Consider the following 12,172-nt stretch of genomic DNA (forward strand, 5'->3'; position numbering starts at 1 on the left):
ATTTTTTAATTATTGTTCCTTTTTTATTATTCAAGGACTTAGTCAAGGTTTTAGGAGAACTGTGGTTGGCATGGCAACCATTCTGGCACCGCTGTGGGCAGGCTCCATCCTTCCCTGGCCATATGTGATGTTTGGGGTCATGCTAGGCCTTTTATGTATGTCTTTGGTAAGCATGATAGTTACTTTCATAGCTGACTTGTTTGAACTCCAAAGTCCTTGACATTATTAACAGTTGAACTGGGGAGGGGACATTTTTCATTATGATACGACATGGCCTTTCATTGAACCTTGAAATTGTTTGAGCAGAGACCTATTAGTTATCTTTAATGAGTATTTACAACTACTATTTTTGTTGCTGACAATTTTAAACCTTTTAACATTCTGAAACATTATTTCCAAAACTCCATCAGACTTGTTGCTGCATGCATTATCTTATTTGTTGTTGTTCCCACCATTTCTGCTTCGAATAGTTGACCTGAAATTGATGCATTAAGAATATGACCACCACTTTGCAAATCCAGCCGTCGCAATCATGCTTTTTAGTAACAAAAAGGCTAAAGTCATCTGCCCACCTCGAGTCAGACAAGAGTTATCTTCATTTGGATAGAAAGAATGTTGCTGATGCTTCAGTTAGTACTCTTCCTCATGGTTTACCTCAAAAAACTGTTTTCCTCATATATATTGGTTTATTTTTTTACATCTGGTGTGATTCCAAGGAGTTTCTCACATGGAAGTATACTTTAGCAATACTGCCAACCCTCCCGTTTTTTCAGGATACTTCTGAAATCTGACCATTTCTCCCATAATCCTGCTTTTTATTTTTCTCCCAGAAAAATTCATTTTCTTCACAAACAAATAATCGAGACAAACATTTGTTTTGTTTCAAGAAAAAACAATTTGAAACTATACTGCGAGTAAGATCAGAAGTGCGCAGAATTTTTGTTGCAAACTTGAATCCTTATGTTCGGTGACCTGTTCTACAGTAACTAAAGGAAAGAGAGATTCAGATGAAACTCAGAAGTTAACAAAAATTAAACAGCTTCTTTCCAAGCTTCTTATAGCCTGGAGTGTCCAAGCCTGACTCAAAATGAATAAAGTATAGCATTTTCCAAGACATCCAATTCAAGTTTCAGTGTTGCCATTGTTTGATGCAATAATCCACCCTGAAATAATTGAAATCTGCCACTAAAATGTTTCCCTTTATGATAGGGGTAGTTAGGTCTGCTTTAGCTTATTTCTCTTTCTATCTGAGATGAAGAACTCACAAATTATTGGTCTAACTTCATCTTACAACGTGCATCTACGCATCATTTTAATTACCTGTCCGACATAAATTCAAATCTTATTACTTAACCTAGTATATGAATTCTATCAAATAATTGTCTAGTATTATATACCATAATTGTCTCGTGTTATATACCATAATTGTCTAGTAACATATACCGTAATTGTCTAGTATTATATACCATAATTGTCTCGTGTTATATACCATAATTGTCTAGTAACATATACCATAATTGTCTAGTATTATATACCATAATTGTCTAGTATTATATACCATAATGGTCTAGTAATATATACCATAATTGTCAATCATATTGTGCTTGTTTTAGACGTGTTTGTCATAGCAGCCTCATCACAGGAAATTCATGTGGTGATTGAGTTTGCCTGTATGCACTCTCCCCTGGCTCACTCTGAGTACAGTGTCATTATAATTGGTTAAACTAATTACTTGGAATGTAAATTTTTTAAGCTGGTGGAAGATAATCATGCTGCTTGTCTGAATTGTATAGGGCACAGTTTGTGTCATACATGTGACATTTGTGCTTAAAGATTGGAAAACGTATGGGTGACCATTGTGAAGACTATTTCTTGGAAAGCAGTTAAGGATAAGTACACCTTCAGTTAAGAATTTTATCTTGGCAGAAATTTGGAAGGTAGAGAGGACCAGTGAAGTATCAGAGGTTAATTGGCTTGGTTACTATTGGCTCTGGCATGGCTTCAGCTGATGCCTGAAGGGATCAGGTACAGTGCTAATAAATACCATCTTGCAAAGTTCTGGCATTATGAAAATGCACTAGCAATGAAGAATCAGTGGCTGCTTTCATTCAGGACTATGGCATCACAAGTCGATAGACAAGAGTTAAAACTGGCTCTTATATGGCCTCAACTGATGCCTGAAGGGAAATTGTATGGTGATCAAATATCCCATCATACCCCATTCAGGTATCATAAAACTGTTTCTGTCATCAAAGAGCGTTTGGTCTTAATCAGGTACTAGCCAAGTATCAATCAGTGCGGCATAGCTCAACCACTTACCCTAGCTCTGTCATGGCTTTCGTCAACTTTCCAATCCTGTATGTCTGGCACCATTCCTGGTCAAATGACGATTTGTGCAGAATACTCTGGACAGCTTCGGCACTGGCCCTGACTGTACTGCAGCCTGTCACCAGCTAAAGTGACAATACCAGTTCCAGATGACCAGTACCATCTCATGACCATCAACAATTCATGCAAGGAATGCAAGATAATGACTATGGTGATGCCCAATACTACACCAAGGCCATTGGAAAGTCATTCAGTGATCATTTGGAAATTACATTATCACCATATGACTGAATCTTTCTATTTCGCAGTCCTGTGTAGCAGGTTTTGCCACCTCTGTGACATGGATGGCAGCTGGTGCCTTTGTCATCCCATTCTACTGTATCTGTAAGCTCTGTCTTCCTTGCTTATTCTGATGATATCCAATACATCAACACATCAATTAAACTTTCGACACATCTCTTAAAGCTTTCCAGCTGCTAGCGCCTAAGCTTTGCATACCTTTAAATATTCTAAAGACACTTACAGTATTGTTAGTTAAATCCCAGATAGTCCGAAAGTATAGAATATTCTGAAAGACTTCTGATATAATCCAGAGTCTTTGAATGAATTCACAAGAATCCCAAAGTAGTGTTTTTGTCAAAATAGTCTTTGAGCACTGTGTAATTCCAATGAATAATTTAAATAAAAGAATGAATAATTTGTTTACCTAGTCTCCTTTATATAGACAGTAACCTGACCTATAACACAATATTATTTTTAGGAAAGTTAATGATTTCTAAAATTTGATTGAATTGTAAACAGTTCCAGGCCTTGAACATAAATTTTAATAAATATCTTGTTTACCATTGATAATCATTTGGAAAAGATGATAGACAAAACAAAACAATAGTGAGATAGACAAAAGCTCTACCATCAATCACAGACAAAGGTGAAGCACACAAAATAAATGAAATATACATAACAGTTTAGGGAGGCAGCTTCAAGATCCTACTTTAAACTGACCTTTTTTCATAGCAGTGACTCCCATGTGGTTTTCTAAAGTTAACATATGCCTGTTTTTATACTGCAACCCTATACTGAATTTAGAGATCTCTATTTAGGGCACTCACTTTTGGTCTGAACTTCAGTTGTTGGAACTTCATGAGAATTATGTATTGAATCATGAAGTAAGGGCAGAAGCACTAGAATAACATTCAAACATAACTGTTCTTTGACACATATCCATACAATGGGATGAAGATTTTGTTATACTTTAATCAGGCCAGAGATCTTTATCCCAAAGGGCTTAGTTTGACCTGGTGGGACCTAAAGCAGCATCACAGAAGGCTACTTTGCCAGGTCATTCAGCTGGCTTGACAATGATGTGTCACTTGACTTAGGCTGGATTTTATCCCGGGGGTGGGGGGGGGAACTTTGCATACAAGCCATGTCTTAGCATAATGTTACTTTGGGTTTAAGACCAATTTCAGCACGAGGTAGGCTCTACATGGCAGCCAATATAACTGGTGGAGGAAGAACCTGGGAAAGAACCAGCAACCCATGGGAAGCTAATGGCAAGCTTTCTCACATACCCACATTGACTGAGCCTGAGTCTCAAACCCACACATGCTAAGGTGAGCTGGCAGTGATCTGTAAAGTTGAACGTTTTAGACCACTCAGCCACCTGGACCCCTCTTAACACTGAGATGCCTGTATCTCCTGCAAGATTTTAAGCTGCTTCACATACATTAGGTATCGGATCTCTTGTTTAATGGAATGTTACTCTATCTAGCCTTGCCTGTCTTCCAAATTTATTATGAATCGGTAATGTATTTGAAGAAGAAATAAAAATTTTAAGTAAAGTATATTTCTTTGATTATACTTCCCTGGTCATAATATGTGCACAGCCTTCTTGCAGGTAAATTTAAACATGACAGAACTGAGGTATGGACAGGATTTAGTGCCAGTTCTTCTACCCAAGGGGAGATAAATCTTGTCTGGCTCCCACCTACAGGGCAGATGAATTGTACATTTGTTACTAAAAGAACAAACTTGAGAAGGTTGGTCTTGTGAGGAAGAATGAAGAAATATGGGTAGATTGTTTATCAATTTAAGCTTTCACTTAAGTTCCTTTTGAACTGATTCATTATATCAGAGAATATCATCATTCTGTGATCTCTGACACTTTCAGGCATCATAGTAGAGGGAATATTGGTCATGATAAGGGATTATCAAACCTGCAGCAAATTATTACACTCAGACCCACTTATCTTGACCTTGTTTATCTCAAGAACCCATGTATGTTGAGCGTTTGGTCTGATCCCATAAAAATCTTCTTTGTTAATGCTAATTTTTCCCTGCTTCTCTTGACCCCTGTCGGGCATAAGTTTTGGCCCAAAGTAACATGTGGACCTGCTTAATTCAGCAAAATACAACTTTGAATGTCCATCTCAGAGAAATTTTACAAGAAATGATCTGGCATTTCTGTTACTACCGGTACCTCATACTGGCAAGGATGGAAAAAGTCGGTACAATACCAGATTTTACCGGTACAGATGCTAATCAACTAATCTCATCCATGCATGGTTTATCACTTGCACAGAGTGGAGAAAATTATCTTGTAAACAGTATTTTAGAGTAAGGAAATTGAATGAATGTGGTTGTGACCTTTACAGGAGCTTTGTTCATAATGGTCATCATCGCATGTCATACCATGACAGTATAGTTTGTTTGACACAGCATTGCATGTCTGTAACTCTGTAGCTACACTTAATGATGCTGACAAGGTAAAGAGTTACAGATAGGATAAAATTCACAATGCTTTGTGGAACAACTATAGTGTAATAACCACACAGTCAGTCACCAACTTAATCCATGCACAATTAACAACTTTGATTCAGAGTTCAATTATAAAGTAAATAGTTAAAGTGTTTCCATGCTTGGTGTGAGTGTAAAACTACAGCATGGCTACATTGTCATGTGACTCACAATCATCTATAAATAAAAAGCTGCAAAAATCCAAATCAAGCTGGCTGGCTACCCCCAACAAACACATTCGTGTTAATTTGTTTTGAACAAGAATACATAAAAGCACTAATGTTATTTTTTTTAAAATCCATATTGGCCATTACTATTTTTTAATGAAGGTGTCGATTGCTGTGCCATGATTACAGATTCTTCAATGCAAATGGAATGAAACAGAAAGTGACTGATAGGATTAGTATATCTATGAAACAGAAAGAAGATTGCTTTCGTTTGTATTACCTTGAATTGAATATCAAAGTCTTTCAACCCATCAGAGTGCTACACCGATTCTTCTTCTGGTGCTGTTTTGTTGCCTACAGTCACCGATCAAGGTCAGGAGGGATATGAGACTACAACTGTATGAATGGAATAAGTTGTCTTCTTCCAGAATTTGATGTTGAGACAGTGAACTTTGAAGACTTTAACCACATTTTACAGTTTTTTGGTACATGAATACTGACAGCCTCATCTTTTTCCTGTATAGGGGAATTTCCTCTTATGATCAACAGAAGCGATCGATTTTCACACACAATATTGGTCAGTTACATTTTGTTACTTGTCACAAGTCAACACTAACAAAAAATACTTTAAAAAAATAGTATAGTCCTACATGTACATGTACTTAAATTGGCCTAGATTTTGGTCAGCGTAAGAAAGCTATTGTCTTGCAGTGGCTACCAAATGGATGGTGCTATTCATTGGGAAGTAAAAACAACTTTAAACCACTGACATTGTTACAGTAGCTTAAGAGTTGTTTAAAATGTGGTGTTGTTACTTAATCTCATTTACGAGGTCCCCAATCTTTTTTCTGCAATGTGGCATTACTAAATTATTATTTTTATTGTGCATTAGAAATGCCATTTATTTTTCGAAACAAAACTTGTCATTTTTGGTGCTTCAGATGCATAATCATTGTTCTGCAGTAGATTTGTCAACTAAACCCTTATATCTTGGGACCTGGTTATGTTGACGATTTTTTGACACCCCCAATGTATTTGAGATAAATGGGTTTGACTGTACTTGAATTGGTCCAGATCTTTCACCCTGTTTCCCACATTGAATCTTCCATGAGTTTTGACCTGGCTTAGATCAGATCAGTTAGATGCTTTAACCAGAATCCCTCTGAAGCTGTTGTTCTATTAAATGAAGTTTTTGATAGCCTCTCATTGTATTCTGGTTGTATCAGTTGGTATGTGATCCTAAGGATGCAACATGGCCTTGTAGGTAAAAACAGGTTGCTGTCAGAAGGCAACCAAAATGAGGTAATTGTCTCCATCTCCTTCATGGATACGTCAATAGTGGCAGCTATTGAAGACCCAGTCTATACACCCAGGCACTAATTGAGGCAATTGGAGAAGAGTCATGAGACCTGGCCAATTCCATTGAAAGCTGGAAAAGATGCTGAAGTTGTTAATATGTTCAGTATACTCTCAGATCTCAAAAGAACTGATATAACTCATGAAGATTTATGTGAACCACCTTGTGTTCAAATGCAACATTTCAGTCCGGGACATAATTGAAGCTGGCATGCACAGTCAAGCTTCTTGAGTTTTTCTCTCTCAGATCTAGCATCAGGAGACAAGAATTGACATTGGTGGCCATGCCTAGTTGCCACCAGATCTAGTTGACTTTTCAAGACTGGCCAAGAATTCTTTCCTTCTTATCCATGTATTGATGTCATGTTACGTGTTACGAGAGCAGTTTCTGCTTTATATATGAAATACAACCATACTTAAAGTTGCCAGTGACAGGTGTTGAATGCTCCTGCATTTCCTCCTGTTACCTATTTTCCAAACAAGGTTGTCATCAGTGAATGTGTTCAAAATAGGAAGTTTTTTTCCCCCATAAATTATGTAATTTTCTGAGCATAATTAACCAATCACATTAGTATTATACCCCCAACATATCTGTGCAAAGTGAGCATCCTTATGCTGTTTCACAGTGCTTAAAGTGGGAAACATCCAGTTGATAATTAGCCATCTGGTAGTGGTAAGTGGAGTTGATAGGTAGAAGTTATTTCCCTTCACTTCTATGGCATATGGACAAGAAAGCTAATGTTTTCTCTTTCTGTGTGTGCTGTATATGAGTGGTAGTGGAATTTATATCCTAACATTAATATTCATTTGGTAATTCTTGGAGAAACATAAAATACACCAAAATTTGTATTTCTCCATGAATTTTTTTATATATCCATCAATAATACCATACACATTCTGATCTTTCATTTGTCAAGGTATAAATGTATCCAGAGTATAAATTTTTCCAGGGTGTTTATAGGTTATATTTGTTTACAGGTAATAAATGTATCCAGGGTATAAATGTTTCCAGGATATCAATGTATCCAGGATATAAATGTTTCCAGGGTGTAAATGGATCCAGGTTATAAATGTTTCCATGTTGTAAATGTATCCAGGTTATAAATGTTTCCATGGTGTAAATGTATCCAGGTTATAAATGTTTCCATGGTGTAAATGTATCCAGGGTGTAAATGTATCCAGGTTATAAATGTTTCCAGGGTGTAAATGTTTCCAGGGTATAAATGTTTCCAGGAAATAAATTCAAGCAAGAGAAGTAGGGAACATGGTATCGATGTATTCATATGAATCACTTTGAATCAGTTTGAATTAAGGGATGAAACTTGCATACTTATTCATCATCACTAGATGGTGTGTCATGTACTATATTGGGGGTGCTTTCTTATAGGTTAAGATCACAGCTCAGTATTTTACCTTTTTCATCACTCTTTCCTTCACTCTATCACATTATAGTGTATAATTAATGAATAAAACTTGGTATACATAATCACTAGAAGTTGTGTCACTTGTACCATGTTGGATGTCATATCTTCAAGATCAAGGTCACTGCTTACTATGTTATACCTGCATCACACTGCTGTCTTCAAAGTCAAGGTCATGACTTTCCTGTGTGCTCAATAATTTTTAAATTTTCAGATTATGGCATGAAACATGCTATACTTATGCATCGTCACTAGAAGTTTTTTGTTGCATAAAGGAATGGTATTGCTGTATTCAAGGTCAGGGTTACAGCTCAATATGTTATACCTGCATCACACTGCTGTCTTCAAGGTCAAGGTCATGGCTCAATATGTTAGGCTTTGCATCACACTTTCCCATCTGCTCAAACTTTAAAAGTGTTTGATATTAAGGATGAAGCTTGGTACATTTGTACATCATCACTGTTAGGTGTGTAATCTGTAATCTGCCACCTTGGTGCCCTGTCTTCATGGTCAGAATCATGGTTCGATATTTAACATTTTCATTGCACTTTCCTTCTGCTCCATCATTTTTTTGGATTTTGGAGATGAAGATATGAAAGTTAGTATACTTGTTCATCATCAGTAGAGGTTGTCTTGCATAATATCTCATCTGCTTTATGTGTTTAAAGCCATTTGAGATTAAACAATGAAACTTGGTATACATGTACATCATGCATACAGAGTGTGTGATGTTCCACATTGGGTGTTGTATCTTCATGGTCAAGGTCATGGCTGAATATTTTATGTTTCAATGACACTTTCTTATTCACAGTATAACTTTAAAACTGTTTGAGATTAAGTGATGTAACTTGGTATATGTATATGGCATCCTTAGCAGTTGTGTTCTGGTGCACATGGGAAGTCTTATCTTCAAGGGTCAAGGTCATGGTGTTATATGTTTCTTTTTTATTCTTTTAGAGCTATTTGAGATGAAGGTGAAACTTTTAAAACCTATATATTGTTACTAAAAGATTTGCTGTACCACATTGGGTGTACTATCTTCAATATTATGAGCATGGAGTTATATGTTGAAATTTTCTCTTACACTTTCTTTTCCTTCACAGCCATCTGACAAGGGTGAAACTTGGCACAACTATATGTCATTACTAAAAGGTTTGTTGCATACCACATTCGGAAACCTATCTTGAAAGACAAGGTCACAGGTCAATAATAGGTTACAGTCACATTTGCCATTCTGCTTTCAAACTTCACAACTGTTGATGAAAAAAATGGTGGAAGCTTGGTACACATTTATACTGTCAATTGCTGTTTTAGGTCTTATCCTCAAGGTAAAGATCACAGATAAAATATTTTTGGGTTTAATTTGCTTTTGCTTTATAACATGAAATTGGTTTGAAATACATGAGATTGATGACATTTCATGTATCACAAGTCAAGGTAAAATATCCAAGGTCAGGGTCATTGAACAAATGTTTGTTCTATGTTTTCAGCACTTTCCTATACTGCTATTTAAGATAAAAGGCAAGGAATCAGGGTTATTTTTTGTCTGCCTATTAACCTGACATTTGTCTTTTCAGCTCATAGTCAGATTTTATGATTGTGAACTTGATGACTTTACCATAGTAAGTGTGAGACAAAAAGTCACTAAATTTGTTTGGTGTAAAGTCTCTCTGAGCAAAGTTAAAGACACCTTATAAATTGCCTATTTTTACCTTTCTTTGTTTAGCTGATGCTGGCTCTCTCATTCAACAAATTGAAAGCAGGGACACAGTCAAACAATGGTGACAATCGGACACTGTCAGCAAATGTTGAAAATCAGTCACGCGACAAGGATGATGAGAGGAAACCATTGCTTGCATAGAGGAACTCAATTAAGGTGGTCCACATTTGTAAAATCAGTGCTTTCTGTGCAGCCTGATACGTGATTATTGCATTCTGACCTTATCAATATGATATCCTCAGTGCATTTCAAAATTTGATATGTCATCATTACATTCTGACTTTCTTTGATATGTCATGTTTTCTGTAGGTTTATCATAGCACTAGGAATTTAGGAAGCCTTGAATGTAAAACATGGTTATGATTTGTGTCACTTATATGATAATAAAAGCTAAAACTGCTGTAATTTCAATAATGGCAACAACAGTCAGATAATGTGCTGGCAGATCTGGGTATATGCAGATTGCAGAGAGTGATCAGTATAACAAGCCACAAAGACCCTGCTCTGCCAGCACATTATGTGAATATACCAAGACCCTGCTCTGCCGGCACATTATCTGAGTATACAAAGACCCTGCTCTGCCAGCACATTATTTGAGTATACATAGACCCTGCTCTGCCAGCACATTATCTGAGTATACATAGACCCTGCTCTGCCAGTACATTATGTGAGTATACAAAGACCCTGCTCTGCCAGCACATTATGTGAGTATACATAGACCCTTCTCTGCTAGCACATTATGTGAGTATACAAAGATCCTGCTCTGCTAGCACATTATGTGAGTATACATAGACCCTGCTCTGCCAGCACATTATGTGAGTATACATAGACCCTGCTCTGCCAGCAGATTAGGCGAGTATACATAGACCCTCTCTGCCAGCACATTATGTGAGTATACAGAGACCCTGCGTGTATACATGGTACTTTCAAATCATAAGGGTTCTTATACTTGTCAGAAAATAGAAATATGATATTGTTTCATCCACAATAACTTTTATGTTTGGGACAGCTCATAAGTTTGTACATTCAGGTATTTACACATCATGTTAGATTTAGGCCAGTGCCCAGTATGAAGTCATTAAGTTTTTGAATTCAAAATCAAAGTGCAAAATGAATGCAAGGGGGGTTCCTGTATGGCAGTTACACAGATCAGAGATCACATTTCATCAGATTTCTTTTGTTCAGCTTTTTATGTGCACCTGTACAGATACAGAAAGTATTGTACCCTGTCAACCTTTAGTGAGCTTATTGTAGGGCCCTTCATTCATCTTTTGACATTCATCAGCTATTTTGCATCTTCAGTTCACATTTACTAAGCAGAGGGAACCTATAAATGCCATCTTGAAAACCACTCAACAGTATATTCTTTTTGAAGGGTACTTGCCAAGTTTAACATACTTTGACCAAAATTGGCATAAAGCTTCAGAAATGTACAAACTTTTAATCTGTTCCCATAATAAGTTGCTTTAAAGAATCTGACCAAATTTGACAGAAAGAAATCCAGCTTAACAGCCTTTCACATGTATAAAAATTATGCTTATTCACCACTAGATATGTTAGCTGTTACTGACAATTGAACACAATTTCCATAATTTGATCTACAAGCATGGCTAAATGGAATTTGATTAACTCGATTGAAAGCACACTGGCATAGAGGCCTTTCAAATTATATTGATGTGCCATCAAACATGGATGACATATAGAAATAAATGAGAAACCTTGAAACAGTTGTTTTCACAGTGTATGCAAATCAACAGCATTGGAATTTCTAAAGAAATTCTCCTACAGGTCTAGATATTATGGTCAGCTGCTTTTGCATTGGCTATTAGGCAGATATAACAGGTCAGTGATATCAGGCCTACTTTGCCCTCTTGTTTTTGTTTAGATTCCATTTTATTTTAATGCCTACATTCATTGTTGGCATTCATATTAGTTGGCATCTGTCTGTTAGTGTGACTTACAATTTCTTTCTAATGCCCATTACTTGTTTTGCATAGATATAATTTTGTAATAACTTGTGGTTTTGAAAAAAAATACTTATACGTGTATCGAGATTGTCATTCCGTAATATTGCAGATCATAATGAAACTTTTTTTCCCCATATTTTTAATTTAGATATGAAGATTTTACTATTTATCCCCTTTTAAAGTGGCTATACTTCTAATATTTTCTGTTTATGCATAATTTAAATGTTTTTAAACAGAAGTTATGCTATTTTTAAAAATAAAATTTGCTTTGTACTTTTAAAAAAATTATTTATTTATATATCTTTTATGGTTTAGATTCTTGAAAAAATATATCATTAAAATTGTTAAAATGCTCGTTGAGTTGTCTGCCAGTTTTACTCTTTGTGTCCTAACCACAAAATGAAGTCAGAGCACACT

General features: G+C 36.1%; 1 protein-coding gene across 4 annotated transcripts in view; it reads left to right on the plus strand.

Annotated features, from left to right (window-relative positions):
• The window catches only part of LOC149772772 (uncharacterized), a 70,280-nt gene that overhangs the window by 48,109 nt on the left and 9,999 nt on the right, over positions 1-12,172 (plus strand). For 3 of the 4 annotated variants that reach the window (XR_016417596.1, XR_016417594.1, XR_016417595.1), the window contains exons 11-12: positions 36-166; positions 9,795-9,944. Coding sequence is in view for 1 of the 4 variants with exons in the window: in XM_089947315.1 (XP_089803441.1) it covers positions 36-166; positions 9,795-9,929 (266 nt within the window). In the remaining 3 variants the exon portion in view is untranslated. Of the gene's footprint in view, positions 1-35; positions 167-9,794; positions 12,110-12,172 lie in introns of those variants that run through there. The other variant, XM_089947315.1, reaches the window with a different exon arrangement.

The sequence above is a fragment of the Sinohyriopsis cumingii genome, unplaced genomic scaffold (assembly GCF_028554795.1).
Source record: "Sinohyriopsis cumingii isolate HCF-2022 unplaced genomic scaffold, ASM2855479v2 utg001176l, whole genome shotgun sequence".
Classification (NCBI taxonomy): domain Eukaryota; kingdom Metazoa; phylum Mollusca; class Bivalvia; order Unionida; family Unionidae; genus Sinohyriopsis; species Sinohyriopsis cumingii.